General features: G+C 57.2%; 1 protein-coding gene across 3 annotated transcripts in view; it reads left to right on the top strand.

Moving 5' to 3' along the window:
* The window catches only part of CNTFR (ciliary neurotrophic factor receptor), a 39,978-nt gene continuing 14,653 nt past the window's right edge, over positions 1-25,325 (top strand). Inside the window, exons 1-3 of one of the 3 annotated variants that reach the window (XM_037492230.2) lie at positions 1-50; positions 9,927-10,039; positions 22,245-22,329. In XM_037492230.2, the coding sequence (XP_037348127.1) occupies positions 22,245-22,329 (85 nt within the window). In that variant the 5' untranslated portion in view covers positions 1-50; positions 9,927-10,039. Of the gene's footprint in view, positions 51-1,543; positions 1,566-1,825; positions 1,991-9,926; positions 10,040-22,244; positions 22,330-25,325 lie in introns of those variants that run through there. The other 2 variants (XM_037492231.1, XM_037492229.1) reach the window with 2 other exon arrangements.

The raw sequence follows: 25,325 nt of genomic DNA, 5'->3' as shown, positions 1-25,325 counted from the left end.
CAGTCAGCCCGCCAAAGACGGACCTCGACGCCCGTCTGTTCCAAGGCGAGGTGCGGCTCCTAGAGCGTCGGTGCTCCCCTCCGCTCGGCTCTGGCGCAGGGGGACGGGCCATTCCTGGCCCTGACACCCCCACACCCCCGCGCACAGACACTCAGGGTGGCCGCACTGCCCTGCCCCTCCGGTTGCCACCAGGTCTCCAGTCTCGGTCGGGGGCCCGGGCCGGAGGTGCGGCCCGGCGTGCGGGGACACCTACTCCGCAGAGGTGGCGGAGGGTGCGGGGCTGCTGGACCCGAGCGGGCCGCCGCTCTCCGCTGCGCGTCTCTAAACCTCAGCCCGAGCCCTCGGAGCCAGGGGCCTGCAGTGGAGTCTGCGGCCGCGCAGGCGAAAGTGAAAAGCCCCCTCAGCGGCGGCGGGAAGGTCTCTCCTCTGCCACGGGAGTCCCTGAGGCATTTGTTGGGAATGGGCCCGGGGACTCTGGGCAGCTTTCTGGGTTAGGGTGTGAGGAAACAGGGAGATATTTTTCTCTCCCCGCCCCCGGCCCCGGAGCAGCTCCCCCGAGGGGCGAGGAGCAGGGATTATGGGTCAAAGGTCACGCGAAACATCCAAGGGGTGGAGAGGAGGGTGGGCCGCGCGCTCTCCACCTCCGGCAGCCACCCCTTCTGTTGCGCTCTCGCGTGGCCTCAGAAATCGGTCGGCTCGTCTGAACTTACTCCTCCACGTTGGAGCCGGACTGGAGGCCCGGGGCAAGCGAGCCCAGGCCCCTCCGAGGCCCAGCTGTGGCAGGACGGCTCGGGGGGGCGAACCCTCAGGGCCCAATCGCGCGCGTCCCGCGCTCCCCAACTGCCCGTCCAGGCACAGGGGGCGCCCCGGCCCTGCGCCCTTCATCCCCGCGGAGGCTTCTCCCCGGTCACGTGACCCGCGGGCGAGCAGGGCGCGGGCGGTCAGTCGGCGTCGCGGAGGCTTGGTGGGAGGCAAGGGCCGGGGCTCCAGCCCGGTCCATCGCGGGCCACGGGGGCGCAAAGCCTGGCCTCCGCGCGAGGCCCGTGTGTGTGTGACTGGGGGGGGGGGTGTCACTGCCGAGGGCGGCAGGAACAGAAGAGGGGTGGAGACACGTGTCCAGAGTGGGGCCCGCGGGCGGGGAGGGGGTGCCGCGAGCCCCGCTCACGGAGAAGTCGGGAGGAGCACCCTGAGAGTTGGTCGGGGTGCACCAGGGCGTGGGTGCCCGGCAGTCAGGGCCTGGCCGTGCGGGAGCGTGTGCAGCCAGGACCTGGCCGAGCCCGCGAGCGAGAGGGAATAAGCGCCCGGGGTGGGGGGCGGGGTGGGGGCGCTCCCGGCGGCCCCGGGGGATCCGGCGGGGCGGGTGTGGGTTTGTGCGCGCGCGCGTGTTTGAGCCCCGCGGCCGGCGCTGCGCGTGAAGCGCGGGGACCACAGCCGTCTAGAGGGCGTTCCCAGGAAGGGCGAATGCGCGGGGGCCACGCGTGCCAGTGCGGGCGAGGGTGCCAGCGAGGGGAGGGCGCGCGCCAGCGCGAGGCCAGTGGGAGCGGGGGCTCCCGGGCCTGGGCAGGGTGAGTGTGCCCGCGCGAGCGGCCGCGCGTGCCAGGCGCGGGCGCGTGCCAGGGCGGGGGCGCGCGGGGGCCGCGGCCGGGAGGGGGTCGTGGCGCGCCGCGGCGGAGGCGCGGGGAGACAAGGCGGGAGGGGGAGGGGAGCAGGGCGCGCGCGGCCGAGCGGGCGCCCGCGGTCACATGGGCGAGGGAAGGAGGGAGGGAGCGCGCGAGGGAGGGAGGAGGATGGGGGGGTTAAAGCCGCCGAGCGCCGAGGAGCCGGTGCAGAGCGGGCGGCGGCGGCAGCAGCGAAGGCGGCGGCTCCAGGCGGCGCGGCGCGGGGCTCGGCGGCGGGAACAGGCAGCGGTGCCGGCTCCGAGCTCCCCGCCTCGCTCCCCGCCCGCACGGTCTCAGGGCGCAGCGCCGAGCCCCGGGGGCCCGAGGGCGCGGTGAGTACCCGGCGGCGGACCGCGCGCGGCCGGACCCGCCAACCCGCGGCGCCCGACAGCCCCGCGGGCCTCGTGCGCGCTGGCCAAGGGAGGGGACACGCGTGGGCCCGAGCCCCGGGGATGGCAGGAAAGTTCTGCGGAAACTTTGCCCGCAAACTCGGGGGTGAGGGCGCAGGCGAGGCGGCCCCCCACGTCTGGGCGCGTCGGGGGCTGGGCGTGGTGGTGGTGGGGGCGGACGGCCGCCTGGGGGGAGGTGGCCGGGCGCGCGGCCCTCGAGCCCCGGCTCTTCCCCACCTCTGCGCCGCGCGCGCGGGGTCGAGGAAAATTCCGGAGCTGGGGGGTCGCAGGGACCCCCGTGCGCCCGGAGGAGGCTTCCTTGTCCCTTGGAAATCCGGATTTAAAAGCGCCCAGGGGTGTGCACGGATGGTTGCGCGTCTGCCAGTGTGTGCGCCCGCTCGAATCCGGGTGTGTGTGTGTGTGTGTGTGTCGGCGTGAGCCTGCCTGTGGTCTCCTCGTGAGTCCGCCTGGATGCATCTCCATGAAGCGGGGCTCCTCCGGCGGCCCTTTGTAAGTGCTCCTGTGCTGTGTGTCCGGTGAGTGCGCCCAGGCTCATCCCCAAGTATCTCTTTGTGAGTCTGCTCGTGTGTGTCCAGTGCGGCTCTGTGCGAGCCGGCCTGGGTGTTCCTGTGTTGTTCCGAGGAGTGTATCTCCCCGCGCGTGGGGGCTGGGCTTTGGGGAGGTCACCAGACGGACAGCTCTCCCCGGCTCCTCTCCCCGGCTCTGCTCTCCCGAACCTCCTCTCTGCGTCTAGCTCTCGCGCTCGCTGGCTCCCGGCCCCCTCCCCCCTTCGGTAGCTTCGGGCGGGCAGGACTATTTCACGCCTTGTTGAAAATTCAGGATTTTCTTTCTCTTTCCGTCTAGCCTCTCTCTTTGAGAAGCGCCTGTGTGTGTCTGTGTGGCTGGCAGCTTGTCTGCAACTCCGCCGTGTGTCTGGATGCCGCTGTAGGAGTGTGTGTCTGTGAGACTAGTTATTTTGCATGTAACTCTCGGGGTATTTGTGTCCGTGTCACTGGGGATGTTCATGTGGCTGCGGGCACTGAGGTGGTGGGGGTCTGAAATGTTGGGTGTGATTGTGCATCCATGATCGCTGCAGGTCCAGGGAAGCTGAAACAGTATTTTTGTGTGTCTGATTTTGGGTGTGATGGTGTACCCTTGCTTGGGTGGGAATGGGGCTTGAGCTATTGGATAGTCCTGATTGTGGGGCCAGCCAGGGCTTGGGAAATGGAGGGGCCTGTGTGTCTCAGTAAATTATACCTTCCTGACCGGAACCCACTCCAATTCTCTGGGCTGGTTCTTTGGGACTCCTGGTGAGGATAGGTGGTGTGGACCTAAGTCCACACTCCATCAGGGCAAATACTCTATCTGGGACTCGGTGCCTTATGCAAAAATTAAGAGTTTAAAATTCACACTTAAGGCTCCTTAGGGCTTGGAATTCTTACTCAGATTCCCACTGGGGCACTGAAACTTAGGATTTACACTCAGGTGGATTCAAACTCAGTTATATGTGACAATGGGACTCATACTCAGATTCAGCCTTACGTGCAGGAGCTCATGGCCAGAGATACACTTCAGTAATGGGGTTTACACTCAGACTCACACTGGGACTCTGTGCTCACACTTAGACACATGGGCGCTCTAGGATCACCAGTAGATTCACTTTTCTGAGGCTCACAAACACATTGAGTCCTAGAACCGACTCAGAATCTCCCTGGGGTCCTCGTGCTCACATTCAGGCTCACACTAAGATCTTGATCTTACTAAGATTCATATTTATATCCTGGGGTTCATACTCAGACTCCTGTGGGGAACCTGGGGCTCACATGTAAACTCAAGGACTGACACGGGATGTGAGTTCTTAGACTCATACGCCAGCCATCTTGGAGCTCCTACTCAGATTTACACTTCTATGCTGAGACTCCTGTTCAGATTCACACAGGGACCATGGAGCGAGCTCACACTTGTATTCATACTAGGACCTTTGGGTTCATGCTTAGATTTATTTGGGATCTCTGGAGGTCAGACTCATATGGGTAAACTGGGGCTCACATGTAAGGATCTTGGTGACTCCCTCAGATTCACATACCTCCTAGAACTCACACTCAGATTTGCATTAAGATCTTGTAACTTATACTTGGATTCACACTAGGACCCTAGTGCTCATGCTCAAGATCCTTACTTCCATCCTGGTGGATCATTTAGGGACTCAGTACCACACTTAGACTCCCAAAAGGATTCCAGTACTTACACTTGGATGCATATGGGGAACCACAGCTCAGTTCAAAATGCCCTTAAGACCAGGAGCTCACACTCAGACTTACACGAGGACTCTAATGCTTATACAGATTCATATGGGAATTCTGTTAGGTTCACACATCAGTTTGGGGGCTCACAGTCAGATGCACTCTGCAACGTGGATTCACCTTGGGACCATGCTAGGATCATGGTGTTCACACTCTTGGTGGAACTTAGAACTCAGTCTGACACACCCATGCTTTCCCATGGTTTATGGTATTTTGCCAGGGCATTTGGGATGAGGAACAGAGACTGATATAGGATCCCTCCCTTTCAAAGGTGGGAAGGGGAGGGGATATGTGTTTGGTCACCTCTCTCACTTGGGCTGTGGGCTGAAGGAGAGGATGGTGACCAACAATAACCCAGTTAAACCTTTCTCTCTTGCCTTTCCCTCCACATGGAGATGAGGCTCTTGGCTTTTGGCATCGGGTGACACCTACGCTGATGTCCCCCATGTACCATGTATATGCACATCCCCCTTAAATAGTTTTGGAGCCCCCTCCTGTGAGTCAGGTATGGGGAAATAAGACAAATGTCCTCCCAAGCCCACCCCCCCCCAAATCCAGATCACCCTTAGAATGGGAGGGTTGTGAAGGCTGACTTGGTGAGGGGATAGACAGTTGGCTCCTTTTACCCTTCCAGGATGTTGAATCTCTGATTCTGGGGGAGGCCATAGCCCCAGCTCTGTGGTGAGACGGTAGCTGATGGAGGAGACTGGGCTGGAAGCCATCTCTCCTCTCTGCCCTGGCTGGAGAGGGGTAGGGGCCAAGTCATGTATCTCATTGTCTCCTGGAATGCCTGTTGAGCCCTTATTCTGGCTCCAGGGCATGCCCAGGATTCTCCTCTGCACTCCCCAGAAGAGCAGTAACCTCGCTGGGCTGGCGGTGGTGTGGGGGGGTATAAGTGCAAGCAGTCTTAAGGCTCCACCTGCCCTGGAGACCCTGCCTGGGGCTTTATTTGCCCTCCCACTATGGAGTCTGGGCACTGGGGCTGCCTGAGATACATTATCTCCCGGTGGGAGCCGCCAGTAGGAACCTTGCTCTCAGGCTCAGATGGTTGGGCTCCCTGTCCCTGAAGGAGACACATGCTCTCCAGCCCCCCTATGGGGGTAGGGGGCTTGGAGGCGAGGCGCCCTGCTCTCTGCCCCCCCATGGCGAGTTGAAGTGTAAATGAATCGGAAACATATGGAGTGGATTTTCTTTGAAATGCAGATGGGTTGAGGGGGGGACCATGTGTGCCTGGTTTGGGGGGTCCCAGAGAGCAAGGAGGCAGAGGAGAGCTGACCCCTCCTCCAGATCTACCGTGAGGTGGGAGGAGCAGGGGAGCCCTCAGCTGTGTAAACTCCTGTGGCCCACACCCACAGGGCTCCTGGCTTCCTGTGGGGAGGGGCTGGGGAGGCAAGTGGTCCCTGTGGGCCCGAGAGCGCTGAGGTCATCACCCGCTTTGCCGCTGCAGAGGGCAGAGAAGAGCCTTCAAAGGCACAGAGCCACTTTGGATTCGGGGTCATCGGAGCAGGGAGCCCTGGGGGCCAAGAGGTGGATGGAGGAGCCAGGACAGATGTAGGGGAAGAGTCAGACGTTGCTGCTATGCAGAACCAGCTCCTAGAAGCTGGCCCTAGAGCTACAGTGGAAGGAACTGAAGTTTGACTCTGATGGTGACCTTCTGGCTAGCACAAGGGCCCAGTTCTGAAGTTTAGGGGTGGACTGAAGAGTGTTCAGTGCTGCAGGAGGTTGTGTTTTTCTAGACCCAGGGCGGTCAGTGTGTCCCTCTTACACGACCTTCACTTTCCCCTCACAGCACGCAGCCAGGTCACCTGTGAGCAACGTGGCACCAGCATTGGGTCTGCCTTGCTCACCATGGTGTGCCTGCTCCTGGCACAGACCTGGTACAGTAGGAGGGCAGCGCTGAGTGAGCAATAAATCTTCTCTCCCATCAGATTGAGCGCTCCTTGTGGGCAGGGCCACCTTAAATGCTCGATAAATACTGAGTGAGGAAAGAATCTTTGAAGGGGACAGAGCATGGGAAGTGGGGACTCTAGGGTTTGTGGCTTGAGATCCAAAAGCCCCTATTTGTCTTGAAGGACCGGAGTGATTTGCAGGCTAGACTAAAGGGAGGACTTCCCTGCGCTCAGGGGAGGCATGCAGAGGATAGGTAGCTGCTTTTTTCCTTGAAAGGTCCAGGAGACCTAGGAGATTGGGTCAGGGCAATGATCCTGATATTCTGGCAGAGGTTAGAGGTCACCTCTGTCTTCTCTCCACTATGTGGTTGTGAGTGTGTCCCTTCCTTTCTATAGCTCTGGGTTTCTTGGACCGTAGCCGAGTCAGTGGACCCCAGCTCTGAGCCTCCCAGGCTGGGCTTTGAGGCTTTGTAGCTGCTGTGGGCATCAGACTATCTGTATTGGTTATTAATGTCTGTCTGAGAACACAGGGTTCAGATCCTAAAAATACCCTGCCCAGCCAGAGCCTCCGAATTGCCAGTGAGGGCCGGTGTAGCAGTGACACTGAGAGAGACACACACTCGCCCAGAGCCAGGAGAGCCTGGGAGTGGGTGTGGGGAAACTGAGGCTGCCTTAGCAGGGGAGACAGATCCTTTGTTTTATATGGAGCAAAGGCTTAGAAATTGATGAGGCCAGTTAGTTAAATTATGGCAACATTTAGAATAATCTGTTATCCTACACTGCAGAGGATTTCAGCTAACAGACACAGAAATCAAGTAGCCCATGGTAACCATTCCAAGTCCAGCTTCAGGATATTCTGAAATGAGTGTGTGGTAAAGAAAACAAAATCTTCCCCAAGTAGCCTTTTCTGAGTTACTGCCGCATCCCTACCTCCTAGAGCCTCTTCTTGCAGCTTGAGTCTCTAGGAGATTCTTGAAAACTCTTTTTTAGGCCCCCACCTCACATTTCTGACCCTCAGGCCTCTGTGTAGCCGCTCTCCCCAGGAGAAGGGAGCGGCACAGTGGCCCCCAAAAGGTAAGAAGAGCCGAACCTCTGAGGGCAGATGCTGTGTGACCTTGGCCCGTGAGCTGACCTTTTTGGGCCCCTCCGTGAAATTGTGGGATGGGGGGTGGGCCCTGGCCCAGGCCTGGAGAGAGGCGGTTTTGGCTCTCATCCAGGCCCCTGACGTCAATGACTCTCCAAATAATGGAATCAATATTGGGGGGTGGGGGCAAGCGTGAACCAGGCCCTAGCGATTAGAAACAGATCAGCACAAACCCGCAGCTGATTCTGATAGAGCTGCCTTGGAGAACTAGGGTGGGAGGCCTGGAAGGAGGTGGGCCTGGAGGGGGGGTGGCTCAGGAATGGGGGGCAGAGCTACAGAGTGTCCAAAGCATGAGGGGACACAGTGTCAGAGACTAGGGATGCCTGGGTTGGGGTGATGGGCTAGGGGACCCTATTCTGGGCCCCTCCTCTTTTAGGTTCTCAGGCTCCGGGAAATTTGTGAATGAAGACGTCTTTCAGCCAATGAGTGATAAAGAATGGGCAAGGGGCCTCCCTGGTGGCACAGGGGATTAAGTCTCAGCACTATGAAGCTATCTGCAGCCACTGCAGCAGGAATTCCATCCACCACCACCCCCGCCCCCCCGCCAGGGAGCTACCCACATGGCACAGCAGACCTCTCCTGACTCGCCCGCTGCTCCCCTCAGCAGTGTATTTCAGTGGATCTGCTTGTTCTGCTCCCCATTTTGTCTCTGGTGAATCCTCTCACCTCCTGTACTCCTGGCCTCTACTCCAGTTCTTCTATGCTTAAATAAATAAAAATAAATTAAAAAAAAAAAAAAAAGAATGGGCAAGGATAGTCCAGAGTTCATCTCGCTGCTTCCTAAACCTAGGTTCCTAGACCACACAGGGGCTGCAGATTATACCCCAGCGTAGGAGGAGAGCTCTGAGTGAGGCCTAAGGGAGATGACCTTTTGCTTGGAGGAAGACAGCATTAATCCAAGATACAGAGACGGGTATTCCCCTTCAGATTGGGAGTCTGGCCTCCTCCATCAGCCCAAGCCCTTTCAGCCTCCTAGAAAGCAGCAGGTGAAGATGGAGGGGGCTGTGGGGTCCATGGGGGGCTGCCCTGGCGGCAGCTGACAAAAAAACAGGAAGAAGGACTGGGGGAGTGGCTGTAATTATGGGGCATTTATTATTAATCAGATGAAATTGCTGGAAGCAGCTGGTGTAATGTGCGTGGCGATATAGACTGCACGCCCCCCCACGTGCATGTACATACACACATGCCACATGCAGCCGGAGCTGTGTTTGCTTTCGTGATTTTTTTTCTTGCGAAGGTTCAGTGGGTCTGTATGTTTCTGTGCCGGTATCTGTTTTATTTGTCTGTCTTTTCATGTCAGCTTGTGTCCGCCTCTCCCTCTATCGTCTCCTTTTGTGATTGTCTCTGTCATTCTTTGGCCCTCTGTCTCCCTCTCTTTGAGCCCATGTCTTGGTATGTCTGTATCTGTTATCACGAGCCATCCTGCCACACCTGTTTTAGTTTCTGGCCCTCTCTCCCTGCTTGGCAGTCTCTCTGCACTCTGGGCAGGGCTGCATGACATGGAGTCCCTTTTTCATGTATGTGTTGAGGCACCAGATCGTACCTTTTGCAGGCACACCTGGATTGTGTATTTTTTTGGGGGGTGGGGGATGTTGGACCTGAGGATCTAATGGGGTCTTATGGAAAGCGTGGGCTTTGTTGAGTAGCTGGAGCCATAGAAGCAACAGTTGCTTTCAAGATAGGTCTGAGTTCAGTGGCAGCTACCTTGCCAGCTACCAGTTGTGTGACTTTGGGTGAGGTGCTTTTGCTCTCTGACCCTCAGTTTCCTCATCTGCAAAATGGACATTTATTTTGATGATTCAGTGCAAAAAAATGTATGTGTCACAGTGTTGGACTCATCAAGGACCCTAAAGAAGTGTTAGCTGTTACCACTGTTACTGGGAAAGACACGAGAGTTGCGGGTACAGCAGATAGGCTTTAGAGCTAGAATGCACTTAGACTTATGTTCTGGGACTGATCAGCCCTGTAGCCTTGGGCAAGTTACTGAGCCTTCCTGTATCTCAGTTTCCTCGACAGTCAAATGGGGATAATAATAGAACCTACCTCACGGAGAAGTCAAGAGGATTAAATGAGATAATGCATACATAGAGTGCCTGACATAGTCCCTGACACATAACAGATGCTCAATAAATCATAGTGGTGATGAGGGGCAAGGAAGAGGGTGGCATGATGGTGGGTGTTTCTGCCTTGCCGGGAACCATATGTCTCTGTGTGAGTGTGCATGTGAGAATGTGTGACATGGCAGTGCTTGTATCTGTCAACTGGTTGAGTGGGGATTTGGGTTTATCTGTGGGCGGGTGTGCATGTGGATCTATGTGTGGTGTCAGGGTCAGTGACTTCTGGCCTCCCTTTGTCCTTGTGGTTCAGAACCTCACATCAGCAAGGGGTACTGGGGGAGTCCGGACTACTCCCAACTTTCCCTCTGGATTCTTAGCTGCTCCCCTTTCACACAGTGGGGCTGTGAACATGGGAGGAACTCTTGAGTTGGACCAAGGCCTGTGGTTCCTCTTTGACCTCTTAATGTGTGCCCTTTGCCATTCTAGAGTCCAGCCTTGTCGCATCATCCACCCCTTTGGTTTTGGAAGTTTCCTGAAGCGTTTGGTCTGGAGGAGGAGGAGGACATTGATGTGCTCCGGGTGCACCCAGTGGTGAAGAGGTATGTCTAGGGAACCCAGGGGAGGCAGATTGCTCTTAGGGCATCAGGAGTGGAGGGGGGGGTGCCCTGCCTGAACCCTAGTAGGTCTGGGGATGGGAGTGAGGGAAGTCCTGAGATGTCTTCTTCTGAGGATTTTCATGCCCTGTGATAGGCCCATACGGTGAGAGAGACCCACAGTGACACAGGCGAAGGCAAAGCTAGATTAGAAAACTGGGCTTTGCATGGGAGGACTGAATCCGGGATGTGGGAGTATGTTTCTGTCTCATTGTCAGGCTCCCTCTCTCTGGCTTGATAGGGAGAGCAGCTGGGCTTAGAGGAGATGGGATGTGGAGGGGGGCTGTCAGAAAGTCCAGAATCTTCTGGGGCCAGCTATGGGGCGGGCCTAACTTTCCTTGCCTTTCATTCAGCCCAGGCAAGGCCCCTGGATTGGCAGCCCCGGGGTGGGGGTGTCCAAGGAATCAAGGCGCTGGAGCGGAACGGAAGGGCCTATTGTCCAAAACCCGCCAGAGGCCCACAAAGGCGGGCTGGGCTTTTCATCTCTGCTCCCAAACAGACTGGCCATTTTCCCGGCCTGGAGTAGGGGGGAACGACCCTTTAGAACGAGGACTGCGGTGTAGTTGAGGGTGGGGTGAGGTATTCCAGACTGACACTTAGCCAGAAAAGGGGCTTAAGATGGACCTGGGGTTCTGAAGAGAAGGGGGGAGGCGGGAGGATCCAGAAGGCTGTAGAGAGTTAAGCTTCAATCTCACCGTTCTCAGAGGATCCAAGGATATGGGGTGGGGTATCTGATAGAAGTCGGGATTTACACAATAATAGATAATAAATATTTATAGGGGGCACACCTGGTAGGATGTCTCTTTGGGAAAGTAAGCTACTGAGCCATGAAGGCACATAATCCTCTCCCTAACTTGGGCCGCTTTAGGGAGTCGGGACAGGGGCTGGAGAAGAGAAGGCGAGTGGTCCTGCAAGAGAATGGGCTCTCTGCAGCAGGAGGGACTGAAGCCAGACAGCAGGAAGGACTTCCTGCCAGTGAACAGTAGCTCAGATGCCCTGACCCTGTCCCTGGGGATCCCAGAGGATCGCAGAGAGCAGGGGAGCTGGAGAACACCCCAGGGGGTTAAGGCTGAGGCAGCTTCTGTGGGGGCCCTCTGAGGAAGAGGCCAGGAGGGAGGACTTGGCAGTTCTGTCCACCCTCCCCCAGCAGCACCTCCAGCACCACTTTAAAAACAGCTTTTTAATTTAACAAAGTGGATGAAAAACTGTTTTTGGAAATAAAAGGTATCTGCTGTCTCCCCGGCTAGCACGCAGCCCTTGCGGAGAGCCTCTCTGGGTTTCTCCCTACTGCTGGTGACTCCTTTTCTCTCTTTCTGTCTCATCCTTTTTTCTGTTTGTTTCTGTTTCTTGGCCCCCCAGCTGTCCCTAGGCCTCCCATCAATCCCCTTCCATTTCAGCCTCCATGGAAGTCTCGGTTTCTTATCTCCACGTCTCTGCATTTCCTTCTGTCTCTTGGTCTCTCTCTTCGGGGCTGTCTCTCTCTCTCCTGATTTGTCTCTGTCTCCCAGCCTGTCTCAATCTCTGTTTCCCTTCTCCCCCCGCCTTTTCTCCCCCCAACCCCTGCTCTAAATGGGTCTATTTAAAACACCCGATGCTGCCAAGTCAGAAAAGCGTCTCCTGATAAAGCGCATTAGGAGGAGGGAGAGAGGAGGAGGGAAGAGGGAGCGGCGGGCGGACTGATTGATCCAAGCCCGTAACCCCATTAATCAGGCATCGTGGATCCCCCTCCCTCCCCCCCAGCTTCAGCCCCTTCAGAGCTAAAAGCCCCTTAAATATTTATCACCCCTCCCCCATGGGGGCGAGGGGAGGGGTGTGTAGCCCATGGTGTGAGCATCCCCAGCTGCTGGGTGCCCCCTCCACCCCGTGTATGTGTACACATGTGTTCGTGTGTGTGTGTGTGTGTGTGTTCGTGTGTCCATGCTTGGCTGTGCATTCCTGACAGGCCCAGGGCCCAGCTACTGTGTTGCGCCCCCCCACCCCATCTGAGCAGTCTGGTTCCCTGGGCAGCACCCTGAGATCCTAGGCATCTGGCCTGCTCCTGCCCCTCCTTATAAGGCAACCTTGGGCTAAGTCGGCAGTCCTCATGACCCCCAAAGTGCAGTAACCGGAGGACCCAGGGGCATTGCTCTGTCATTCTCCGTGGGCAGAAAGGTGAGCTAAATTCCTCCAAATTCTCAGTGGGAGAAGTAACTTGAGCCGTAGAATTAGGAATCCCATGCTCCTAAAGTGCGAGAAGGTCATCTGCAAAACGGGCTGAAGTTCCCCCTTTATCCTCAGAGGGCAGGACTAGAACCCCGGGCTGGTGGCAGGCCTCCCTCACCATCAGACCATCAGAAATGCAGTAAGGTGACGTGGGTCTGGGTGGGGGTTCCTGTCCCCCCAGAGAGTAAAGGTGACCCCTGGCTCCCACAGCTCCTAGGGAACACCCTGACAGCAGAGGTCAGCCCTGAGGCCGGGGTCTGAGGTGCCCTGCGCCGTGGGTGGGGGTCGCCCCTGGGTGTGAGGCGAGGCCCGGGGCCTCGGCGCCTCGAGGGTCCCTCTGCCCACCCCTCCCCCTGCATCAAGTGCCACATCTCCTCCTGACTCAGACAATTAGATTCAAAGGATGACCTCACTGCCTGCCGTCCCTCGCTCGCTGCCTCCGCTGGCTCGGCTCACTCGCCCGCCGCTGCGCTCGCGGCGCGCCCCTGCCTCCCACCTCCCGGCCCGCTCGCCCGCCGCCCGCGGGGGTTCGGAGCCGCCCCGCTCCAGCCTCCGGAACCGGCTCGGGCCGCCCGGGCCCCTGCCCAGCACCCCGGGGGCCCGATGCCTGCGGGCGGCCGGGCGGCCCCACGGAGCGCCGGAGGCACCCACGGGGCGCCTGCGTGGGGACCCAGGTCAGTGGCCAAGACGCCCCCGCCCGCCGCCGGCCCTCCTCGGCGCTTCCCGCTCCCTTCCCGGCCCCCGCCCCCCGCGGCTGCTCGCGCTTCCCCTGCCAAGCTGTCTCCCCCACCCCCAGCCCCCCGCCTCTGCAGCCGGTGGGAGGGACTAGGACTTCCTGAGGTCCCAGGGATGGGGCCGGGGCCCTTCGGCTGCAGCCGGACCAGGCCTCTGCGAGAGGAGGGGGCTCTGGCTGGGACCGTCGATCTGGGGGAGGGGACCACCCCCTAGGTGGGAAGAGGCTCCGGAGAGAGAGGTCCAGGGTGTCGGAGTGACATCTAAGCAGAGGGATGAGCTCCTGGCATCTGTTTTCCCCTCACATCCCGTGGGCCTCTTGCTTGTGGTCACTCGCTCCCACCTTCTAGCTAAATCTTTGTCGCCACTGCCTGGGCTCGTGTGCCCCCCACAGCCTACCTCCTTTTGGGGCCCCGTCACCTGGTTTCCCTCCATCCTGCTACCTGACTTCTTTTGTCTCCACTGCCTGCGTTCACTGCTCCCTTTCAAGAGTCCCTGGCTCTGTGGGACTGCCTCTGCTGGGTCCCCATTCAGTTGTGTCTCCAGGGAACCTTCCAGACACCCTTTGGAAGAGTCATCGGGGCCCAAGCTCCACCTGGAGTGGCAAGGATGTCGGCAAGCATTGCCAGTTCCCGGGGCCTGACCAGCACAGTCTGGATGCCATGCTGCCTGGACAGCGACACAGTGTGCTCTCTTAGGGTGCTGGGTACGGGCCGTGGGACTGCAGGGTCCAAGGACACTTCAGGATCTTGCCCTTAGGGCAAGTTAGGGGAATGTGGCTCGGCCAGCTGTCTTCCTGTCTGTCTGCTGCTGGAAGTCTGTCGCCATCTCTTTCTGGGCTTGACATCAGTGATGACAGGGCCTTGGCAGGGGCTTGGGTTAAGGTCGAGGCCCCATCTCCTTCCCTTCCCCTGCCCGTGTCGCAACCAGGCTTGACATTTGGGTGCCCCATAGACAGTTGTGGGCACAGAGTGGTTTTCGAAAAGGCCTGGGATCACACAGCACGTAGCCAGACTGAGAGGGGAGGCAGTAGGGGTCACTGGAGTAGGCTGGTTCTGGGTTTTTTTGGCTCTCGCTGCTACCACCATCACTTCACCCCGGGTTTTCCTCCCTTCCTTCTGTCTGACCTGGATCTTCCTCCATTATCTGATGTTGGGGAAAGCGGGGTTAGGAAGGAAGGAGCAGACTAGGGTTATTGTCTATCTGCCCATTTTTTTTTTTAAAGATTTATTTATTTATGCATGGAAGACCTGGGGTACAGGCCAGAGATGCAGAGGAAGGGGGGTGAGAGGATCCACCAGAGACAGAGTGGGGAACAGAACAGGCAGACTGACTGAAACACACTGCTGAGGGGAGCAGCGGGCGAGCCAGGAGAGGTCTGCTGTGCCATGTGTTTTGCTCCCAGGCCGGGGATCGAACTTGTGCTGCAGAGGCTGCAGACAGCTTCATAGTACGGTGCTTAACACCTTGTGCCACCAGGGAGGCCCCCTATTTGCCCAGTTTTTTAGGTACCAACAAAGTTCCTCTTTCTCTTTTCCTTCCTGCTTGGGCCACCCTGAGCTTAATTCCCCTCCCCCCAGGCACAGTCTGGGCAACCCAAGATCCCAGCACCAGTGACTATTGTGAGAACATAACTGTTTTCCCGCTGCAAGGTGTGGGGGTGTGAGGCTGACTGGGGGGGGCACTGAGTTTTTGGAGGTGCTATGGTATCTGTGCGGAAGATGGACTGTTCTCAGTGTGTGATGGTATCCATATGTGAGACCGTGACTGTTTTGAGTGAGCGCGTGTGGGAGAGTCTGGGTGTGTGAGACTTTGACTGTAATGCTTGTGTGCACGCACACCAGCGTGTTCGAGGCCGTGGCAGCGGTGTCCACGTGGGAGGCCATGATGTGTGGCCGTGAGGGTAGACTCTGAGTGCCAGTGTCTGTGAGAGGCCGCCTGGGTGTGTCTGCAGGCTCCAGCTGTGTGTGTGTGTGTGTGTGTGTGTGTGTGTGTGTGTGTGTGTGTGTGTGGAGACAGACGGGCTGGATTTGGGGAGGTCTGCCGGGTGGTAGTGAGAGCCCAAGTGTGTGTTCTGTCTTCAGGGTGAAGTGAGCACTGGGTGCTGTGTGACCCTGAGTTGCTGGGGTGTGTGAGCATGTGTGCACGTACTCATGCCTGTGTTTACCCATCAGGAACAGATTGCTGTGGCTTCCCCACTGTGAGGAGGGAGGAAGGGGGAGGAAGGATGACTTGCTTTTGCCCAGCAGACCAGAAGCTTCCTCAGAAGTAGTGTGTGCAGTGTGCATCACGTTAGGGGGGCAGGGAGACCAGGACACTGTTACATGAATATAGTGGAAGTTTCTGTCTCTCCCCGCCTCAACTCTGACCCTGTCTGAAAACTGAAAGACCATCTTCAGTTTTCTGTTGTTGTTGTTGTTGCAAACTAAGCCTTCACATTCATGGCTGCCTCTGTTCCCCTTTGTGTGTGTGTGTGTGTGTGTGTGTGTGTACATGAGCTTGGAAGCATAGGCCTCTGTGTACATATTCCTCCAAATATGTCCGCGCCGTAGCAGTGATGGGGCCAGAGGTGGGGCTGGGGGTGTAGAGGGAGATTCTGAGGCAAGTTGATCTTTGTCCCAGCCCCCCAAATCTGGAAAATCATTCTGTCCATCCTTACGTCTCCATGAAGGACCCTGCAGTCTCCTTCCTGTGCCTGCCTCATGTGCTGCAAGCCCTCTTCCCCCTGGCAGCTAAGGGAAGGCTCATTCACCCCTATTGCTTTGCCCATCCCCCACTTTCATGGAGTTCTTCCAGCTGTCTAACCTCCTGCTGCAGCATTCTGTCCCTCCAAGAAGAGCAGCCCCCCACTCCCCTACAGACTTAACCTGACTGATATGTGGGCCTTTTCTTGGTGGAAGGATCCTCTTGATTCTTCCAGAAGCCAGAAGGACTGAACCAGGGGGTAGGGGATTTGGCTCTTGTACCTCAGGTTTTGCGATTGTCCAGAGCCCATCTGTCTGCCCAAGGGGAGGCTGTGAACTTATCTGCCCCTCCCTGCTCCCCATTTGAGAGACATGGGGCTGGACCAGATGATTTTTGAGGGAGAAATCCAGACCTTCTGCACTAGAGGGCTGCTGAAACACAGGCCTGCATATATCTACAGGCATGTGCCCATGCCCAGGTCACCAGGCAATGTGCAGGGCGCCGAGTAGGCTTCCATTTGTGGGTATAGGCTGGTGGGAATACGATTCCCATCTTCCCAGAACACCTCCCAGCTGCCCAGCCAAACCTGTCATGGGAGGGCCCCAGGCCCCCCCAACAACACGCCTGCACACACGTGCAGCAGGGCATGCACACGCTGATCTCAGGCCCCCATGTGCAGACGGCTGGGGGTGGGGGGTTTGAGCACTCTGAGTTAAGGCTGCTGCCAAAATCCATTGGAATCTTGTCCCCCCCACCCCAGGCCCCCATCTCCGGCTGTGGAGGTCACAACAGCAGGTGCGGATACCCACCCCCCCAACTCATTCACGTTGGGCCGCCTCCTTTTCCACAATCTCAGCCAGCGGCTAGAGCTGGGGGACCACTCCTCCTGCCTCCCTCCTGGCCCCCCTCCCACTGGTGCTCAGCTTCTCCTGTCCCCTTCTACAGGGGGAGGAGAAGTGGTCTGTGTTTGGGTGGGCTCCTTTCCCTTGAGAATGGGGACTTGTCCCTGGAGTGGGTGGGGATGTCTTAGCCCAGGAGGAGCTAAGGCTTGAATCCTGCAACCAGGCATGGCTTCTGGGCCCTAAGTTATGTGGGGTGGGGGCACTGACTGGTGAGAGGAAGGCCAGGTTTGGATTCAGGGAGAAAGGAGAAAGTATGAGAGAGACTCAGAAATAGGAGGGAGAGACACCACAGGGGGTGGGAGCCTGCCCTGAGGCCAGCCGCCTGGCCCAGGAGCTGGCCCCTGACCCAGCCCACCCCTTCCCCAGTGGGGGGCCTGCTGGGCTAGCTGCCAGGGGCCAGGCCTCCCTTCTCATCCTGCCCCCCCCCCCACCTCAGCCCCTGGACTGCTTAGGCCTCTGCCCCCGCCCCCACCGCCCACGCTGTCCAGGCTGCCTAGGCCTGGTGGGATCTGGGGGCCTCCCGGCTTCAGCCCCTCCTCCCCCTCCTGGAGCTTCCCGCCAGCCCTGACTGTCTCCTCCAGGCTCCCCCTAGGCCAGTGCTGTTCCTCGCTGCCCAACAGGTCCTTGTCGCTACCTCTGCTCCTGCTCCGTCTCTCATTTTCTGTCTCTCAAAATGTAGGTGTTCTTCCTCTCACCATCCTAATTCCTGTGCAGTTCTGAGGCCACTAGAATTCCCCAGGCCTTTGAATTAGTTTGTCCATGTTGTGCCCTGCCCTGTGTCCTTGCCTCCTTCCCAGGATGGGCCCTCTAAGGCTGCTCTGGGGTTGGGGGGAGGGCAAGGCCCCAGGACAGAGTGTCTTTTCCCTCATGCCATGGGATGCTGGAGTGGGGGTTGCTGGGGTAGCCTGGGAACTATGGAGATATCACTTTGGCACTCCCATGGGCCACATGCTGCCTTCAGATGACTGTGCCTGACCTCAGCCTGCTCCCCAGCTATGGGGCGGGGTAAGTCCAGGCCAGGGTGACTTTCATTGGATCTCATTGTTTTTGAGGCACTTTATAGCGCCCCCCCCCCTTGCTCATTCATGGTCTAGTCAGATTGAGGTCACCAGACCCTCAGCACATCTTGCCAGCCAGTACCCTGAAGCTCAGAACACACTGTTGCACCTGCATGCTCACACGCAGTTAGAAAGCCCCCACCCACTCTGCGTGTGGCAGATTACCAAGCTGGGCTTGTCTAACTAAAACTGTGCTCTACTTCTGCAGGGATAAAATGGGACTCCCCCAAACTCATACCTCCACTGCCACAGTTTCTTCTTTCAACTCGCCATGGGGTGAGAATGAGCACGCAGGGCACCTGGCACCTTGCTGGGTTTGCAAGAAAGGCCTTGCAATCCTAAGCCTACTCAGCAACTAGGTAGTTGACATCCTCATCTGGAGCCTGTCCCCGTGTCGCTTAGTGTCACTGCTGGTGACTCAGTCTCCATGGTGCCAGTGTGCTTGGACTGGTGTTACTCTGCGTGGCTGTCCATTAATGCGCCTGACTCTCACCATCCCTGCGTCTCCACCACGGTTACTCTGTTGAAACGGGAAGTTACTAAGAGCTGCTGGACAACTTGTGCACCACAATGCCCGCAGTTATCATGACCCCCTTCTGGTATTCTGAGAAGTTCCCGATAAACTCAAACATGGCAAGCTTCCTCATCCAAACTGTATACAACCTTGCCACTTCTGTTTTTCGGTGCTCTGTCTTTTGGGACCTCTCCCACGGAGCCCGCCAGTGTGACAAATAAATCTCTCTCTCCACCTCTCTGAGTGCCGTCCGGTTTCTCGGGGAAATTGCCAGAACACTGTGACTGTCAGCCTTTTTTTTTTTTTTTTTAATGGGACCCTCGCCGGTGGCCCGGGATCGAACTGACGCTGTAGAGGCTTTGGGCAGCCTTGCAACCCAGCGCTCAACCGCTGTGCCACCGGGAGAGGCCCGACTGTCCGCCTTTTGCATCTTTGTTTCTGAGGTTACCGTGACTGTGTCAGTGTCAACAGGTGTCACTGCGGCTTAGTCATCACTGTCGCTGTAGTGACTGTCAATACCCCTTGTGTCATTTTAATTGTGACTGTCATTTTTATGGGGTGTTGTTATCACTGTGGAACGGTGTCTGTGTCACCGTGGAACGGTGGCAGTAAGTTGGGTGCCTCAAATCTGTGTCTTGCTGTGCCTCCTGTGTGTGAACATGATGACCTTGTGGGGTTTTGTGTCAGGAGAGGTGCTGAGGCCTTATGCTGAAAAGGAGCTTGAGCTGCTGGGTATATCAAGGACCTGTTTCGCTAATGGGGTGACCCTTTGTTCCCTCTTCATTCTGGGATTGGGTCAGAGGCCACGCTGGTGCCCTGAAAGGGTCTACCAGGAGCCTAGGGCAGTTTGCATAGTCTTCATCTGGAGCTGTATGGGATTTAGCCTCTGCTCTATACTGAGCCATGGGGTGTGGACTTGGAAAATTCCTGGGAAAGTTCTCTTTGCCCTGGGAGGGGTGGTCTGAGGTGAGCGAGGACAGGGTGGGTTGAAGCCTTGATACCTTTGGCTTCAGCTCGGTTACCTGGGAAATGTGCTGGGACTCTGAGCGATGGGGGAAGTGAATTGACACCTGGGGCTCTGTGGCCCTGCAGGGAGAGGGGCAGAGATGTGCCTGGTTGGGAGACTGGGCTCCTGGATACTCAGGGAGAAGCCCAACAGCCCCCCAAAAAGACTGCTCTTGTCTCCCTTCCACAAGTGTAGCGCCGACATCATCCTCCCCTCACGCTGGGGGAGCAGGTGGGCTTAGTTCGAGATGCTGTAGGCTGGCCCCAAAGACCCTGCGGGGTTTCCTTTCTCTCTGGGTCTGTCTTTCCCTTTGCTACCCTTGACTCTGCCCATCTTCTAGGCTCTCCATTTTTTTTTTACTGTCTGCCTTCTTTCATTTCTCCCTGTTTCCATCTCCTTGTTCCTCTGGGTCTCTACGCCTGGCTTTCCCTGTCTCCCCCTCTCACCCCTGTCTCTCTCTTTTCTGGGTGCCCCCAACCATGCAGTGTCTGTCTCGGTACCCCACCCCCCACGCTGCAGTGCTCACTCTCAGCAGCGCCCGTCTCCCATGGCTGCAGCCCCGTTGGCCCAGGGCCCGGCCCTTACAGTAACTCATCGGGCTGATGGAGGCGACTTTGATGAAGAAGCCACCCCTCCCCCTGCAGGGCCTCTGTGTGTGTGTGTGCAAGCTCGTGCACGCACACACGCACGCAAGCATGCAATAGTATGCATGCACACCCGTGCCAGGCTGTGTCCTCACCCCCAACCCCTCAGCTGGAACCAGAAAGGCACTAGTTGCTGAGGGCCACCCTGGTCTTCTCCCATCCTGCGGTCTAACCAGGGTCCACTCCATCTGCTCATCCACAGCCTCACAGCCTGGTCCCTGCTCCCTTGTGATGGGCGGAGGGGCCCACCCTGAGGTGGCATATCTCCCGACTATGATTTTGCCATTGGCTCACCCTGCTAGGCTGAGAAGTACCTGAAGTCGGGGGAGTGGCTGAGGGTCAGGAAGAGCCAGGACAAGTGGCAGCCAATGCCTCAGGAGTTACTGGCATGGAAGGGGTAGCCCAGGCCACAGTGGGCTGGAGAGAAGAGCCAGGGAGGGACAGACACCTCTGGCTGTGACCCAACTCGCCTGGCGAGGGCTGCATGTAGCAGTGGGCACGCAGGAACCCTTTCCCATAAAGGGGCCCTCCACCACCATCATTGCCCCACCGCTAGAGCTGTCTGCAGTGGATCTGGCTGTTTCTCCAGAAGCGGTTCTAACCGTGTCTCTGGCTGTGTCTGACAGTTTGTCTGACTGTGTCTGAGTGTCCCTGGCAGTGTTTTTAGTGGTGTGGATACTTCCTGACTGAGCATCTGGCTGTGTCTCTGGCTCTCCCTCTAGCTGTTTTCTGGGTGTATGCCTGTTTGTGTCTATCAGTTTCTCTGGTGTTTCTCTGCTTGTGTGTCAGGCAGTTTCTCTGGCACAGTTTCTGACACTGTCTCTGCCTCTTTGACTGTGTTGCTGATGGTTTTTCTGCCTGTGGTTCTTGTTCTTCCTCTGCTGGTATGTCTGCTTGTGTCTGATAAGTCTTTTACAGTGTTCCAGATAGATCCTTTGGTCATGTACCCACTGTTCTCTGATGATGTCTTTGGTTTTGTCTGATTGTGCCTCACACTGTCTCTCCAGTGTATCTGTAACTGTGTGTGGAGCTGTTTCTTTGGCGGTTCTAGCAGCTTGTTTTAGTCAGTGTCTCTGGCTGCTGTCTGCTTAGTGCCAGGCTGTGTCTCTGACAGTGTCCTGACAGTGGTTGAATGTCCGGAAGTGTCCTCTGAATCTCAGCTTCTGTCTGGTTGACAGTTATTTTCCCTCCTAAGACTGGGGTCTTTTCTACAAGAAATAGTTATTTCCTTGGGCCTCCCCCGGTGGCGCAGGTGGTTGAGCACAGCACTGTGAAGCTGTCTGCAGCCTCTGCAGTGCTGGTTCAATCCCGGCCAGCATGGCGCGGCATGGCCTCTCCTGTCTCGCCCTCTGCTCCCCTCAGTGGTGTGTTTCAGTCAGTCTGCCTGTTCTGTTCCCCACTCTGTCTCTGGTGAATCCTCTCACCCTCCCGCACATCTGGCCTGTACCCCAGTTCTTGTATGAGTAAATAAATAAATCTTTAAAAAAAAAAAAGAAATAGTTATTTCCTTGCACTGGGGTTTGAGTGTGCGCTGGGCCACACAGCAGGGAGTTTCAGGGAAGTGTTGGATCCATCCTGAAAAACAGGGCAGATAGGGGATCCATCCAAATGTTGGGGCCATGTCCTGAGTATGCTCTGGGTACCTGCATGTGTACCTGTAGACAGGCAGGCACATCTGCGAGACTGAGGGGGTTCCAGCCTGCTGAGACAGGTGCCTAAGGTGAAGATAGGATGCGGTCCCTGACAAGGCCTTAGGTGAAAACCCCTCATCCTTCTCTTGGTCGTTGGGCACTGAAGCAGGAGCCACATCTGACCCTGGTCATACCACCCCTGGCCCGGTGCCCTTCTGCTCTGTACTTCCTAGAGCCCGATGGCAGAGCTTCTGGGGGGCAGACCCTCGTGGCTCCTGAGCACCCAGGTTGCAGACTCTCTCCCTAGGAGCATAACAGGGGCTCTTCCATTCAAGGCATTTCGGAGAAACACAGACCTCCAATTAAGTTAAAACATTGCCTTTCAGTTTGCAATGTTTATAGCTAATTAGCCAACCTCACCAGTAAAGTTATTATTATTTCTTTTTTTTGGTGGAAAAATGGGCCCGGCATTACCAGTGTTCCATAACTCACCCGCGGCTGACTCCCTCCTGCAGCCAGCAGCCTTATCGAACAACAAACCACTGTAGGTTGCCTTCTACCATCCTAGCAAACCTTTGCCTACGGATGCCAATAATGCTGCTTTCTACTGCTTGAGCCCCATTAAGAAGGGCATTTGGGGTCAAGGTGGCCTTGCCCTAGGACTGGGATTTCCCCATCTTGCTTGAGAACAGGGGGGCTCCCCAGGAGGTTCCTGCCTGGGCTGATGCTGCCCCTGCCCACCCCCCCACTGCCCTCTCCCCTCCTTTCTCCCAACAGATGGCCACTCCTGTCCCGTGGGCCTGCTATGCTGTGCTTGCTGCTGCCGCCGCTGTAGTCTACGCCCAGAGACACAGTCCACAGGGTGAGTGCCAGGGCGGGGACCGAGTGTGGGGGGTGTGCCCTCACCAGGCCCCACCCAGAGCTGAGTATGAACTCTTGTGTCATAGCTGCATGCACTCATCCACGAGTCACACGCTGGCATATGCTGGCGTCATCACCCATGACTACCCAGTGGGACCTGAGTCCTGCGGCTCTGATATACAGGGTGACGTCTGCATCGATGCCTCATGGGCACAGTCCTCTAGTCACTTCCAGGTCGTCCCATGCTGATGGCACCTCTGATTTGAGATGATCTGTGCCTATTCCCACCAGGGTGGGCATAGAGTCCAGGCAGGTGGGATGGGAGTTTGGGGCCACTAGGGGCAGGGCACCTGTACAGTGTCTGGTGAAATGGGCTTCCCTGGGCATTTGTGGGGGTGCAGTGGGAGGCAATGAGAGATACTGGGCAAGACTGCTGGTCCCTTCTGCCCACAGCCTTCTTCTTTTTCTTCTTTTTTTTTTTTTTAAAGATTTACTTATTTATGCAGACAAGAACTGGGGTGCAGGCCAGAGGTGTGGGAGGGGTGAGAGGATTCACCAGAGATAGAGTGGGGAACAGAACAGGCAGATCTACTGAGATACACTGCTGAGGGGAGCAGCGGGCGAGACAGGAGGGGTCTGCTGTGCCATGTGGGTAGCTCCCTGGCTGGGGATTGAACTCGTGCTGCAGAGGCTGTGGACAGCTTCATAGCACAGCACTTTACCCCTTGAACCACCAGGGCAGCCCCTGCCCGTAGCCTTATTCTGAGGAAAATGGGGATAGAGATGGGACTGAAAATAAGGGGAGGGGGTGGGCAGGGTGACAAATGAGAAAGTAGGCACACAATGGGAGGGGACAGGCCAATCAGCTGGAATGGCTGGAGGAAGCAGGGATCCCCTACCACTGGTCCCCTTTAAGGCAGTGTCCTCCACACAGCCCACACAGCAAGGAGCGGCGCCCCTGCTGGGGAGTAGTCACTCAGCTTGACCACCAGCCCTTCTACCGCATTTGAGGCAGCACCTCAAAATAGCCAGTACAAAATCTGACCTTAAAACTCCTTAAATAAGGGTCCAAGTGGAAGCCTTTGGAAGGGGCCCCTCACCTGCCTCAGGTGGATAGAGGCTGCAAGGCTGGGGGCATTTCTGAGGGCTCAGGCACAGAGCTTTGTCCCTCTCAAGCCTCTAGGAGGGCAGTGGAGCAATATTTTTTCCTTGTGAGACCCACACAAAGCCAAGAGACCGCCTGGCCTGCCCCAGAGCTGCTCCCCAGCGGGTCGGGCTCCTGTGTTAACCTCACCTGCCAGAGTCTGCCAGTGCTCTGTGCTGTGGCCCTGGCACCTGCACCAAGTGGAAAGGCAGAGCCACATGTGGCCAAGGCCCTCGGCAAAAGGCCGAATCTCTGAGGGTATGCGGGACGGTCCTTGCGCACTAAGGTGTGTCCTTGTGTGCTTGAGACCCATGTGCCTGCGTGAGTGCATTCCTCTATGGTTCTGTCCTTGTGGGCTCTGACATGGTCTGTCTCTGTGGGACTGTGCCTTTCATGGGGCTGTGTCCTTGTGGTCGAGACTGTTCCTCATGTATGATAGTTTGATAGTTCTGTTTTTGTCTCTTTGCGTGTCTGTGTCCACTGTGTCCCGGTGTGTGAGACCGGTCCTCGTGTGTAACTGTGCCTCTGGGTGATGCACCCTTCCCGTGCACACTTGTGATCTCGGATCAGGTGTTACTCTCTCCGCAGTGGGACAGTGTCCCTGTGTGACTGTGTCCTGTGGATGGTTGTCCTGTGCTGTGGGCTCGTTCTTCTTTGTGGTGACTGTCCTCATCCTACGTGTGTGGCGATGTGAAGTTGCTTAGGATGCCCCAGGGGGCTGTTCCGGCATGTGGTCCCCATGTGAGCCCATGTGTGCAGGTGTGAGTGAGCCGTCAGCTCTGTCCCTCTGTGTTCTCCATGTCCATGACCTCATCCTGTCTCTGTCTCTCATCCTGGCTTCTAACAACCTTTTCACAGCTGATTCCTTTGGAGCATTTGTCACCGCGTCAGGGCCAAGAACCCCATCCTCCCTCTGCTGCTTGATTTAATTTCTGAAATGGACAGCACATCAGTAGGGGCACCCATGGGGCGGGAGGAGAGCTGTCCAGAGACAAAGGATTAAATCACTGCCATGTTTGGAGCTGTTGCATGGCTGTGTGTATTGTCACTGTTGTGTTATTGTAGCAGTTGTGACGCTGTGTGATTGTCATGTCGTGTTGCCCCCTCCGCCTCTATTGTGGCCTAGAGTTGTCTTCTGTCATTGTGTTGTCATTTTCTTGTTCCTTCCCTGCCCTTACATCGTTGGTTTGTCATTGTTGTCAGGTTGTGTTTCCATTTTCTTTGCAAGACAGGCAAGGTGAGGTGGGAAGTGTGATTCTGTCTTCTCTCATATTGTTGTGCTGTTGTGTTTCCTCATCATGTGGCTGTTCCTGCCCCCCAGTCTTAAAGGGTCATACCGGGTCCATTGTAGTTCTGAGCTGCTATTGGTCAGTGTTGATGTGTTGCCACTGGGACCATGATGGCCACGTCGCCTCCCAAACGGTCAGTTTTCAGCCTCCTGCTCAAGCAGCTGGATGCAAAGTCTGTTTGGGGGGGGGGGTGCAGAGAGAGGGGCTTGGCATGTTTCCTGGAAGCTCCAGGTTTTTGGAAGGGAGGCAGGAGGGGGGCTTGATGGCTAGGGCTGGTGGGTTGTGGGGGGGGCTCTATGGTTTGAGCCTTGGACACTAGGCCTCTGGTCAGGGGGAGGCCCCATTCAGTCTCTGGTCCAGCCACACAGCTGTGGCCTCCAAGGCCCCCAGCCGCCGCCCTTCCGCCCTGTTCATCCTCCGCTCTACTGGTCCCAGGCCCCGCAGACAAGTGGTCAGGGCTGACTGGGCTTCCTGCTTCCCTCTCCTCAGACGGGGACAGAGAGGCGCAGAGAGGGGCAAGGCAGAGACAGGCCGCAGGGGAGAGGCCAGGCAACGCAGAGAGAC

This window comes from Talpa occidentalis, unplaced genomic scaffold, assembly GCF_014898055.3.
Source record: "Talpa occidentalis isolate TD23 unplaced genomic scaffold, MPIMG_talOcc4v2.1 talOcc4.7, whole genome shotgun sequence".
In the NCBI taxonomy this organism is placed as follows: Eukaryota; Metazoa; Chordata; class Mammalia; order Eulipotyphla; family Talpidae; genus Talpa; species Talpa occidentalis.
Note: the sequence above shows the minus strand (reverse complement) of the source record. Positions and strands in the feature narration are given on the sequence as shown.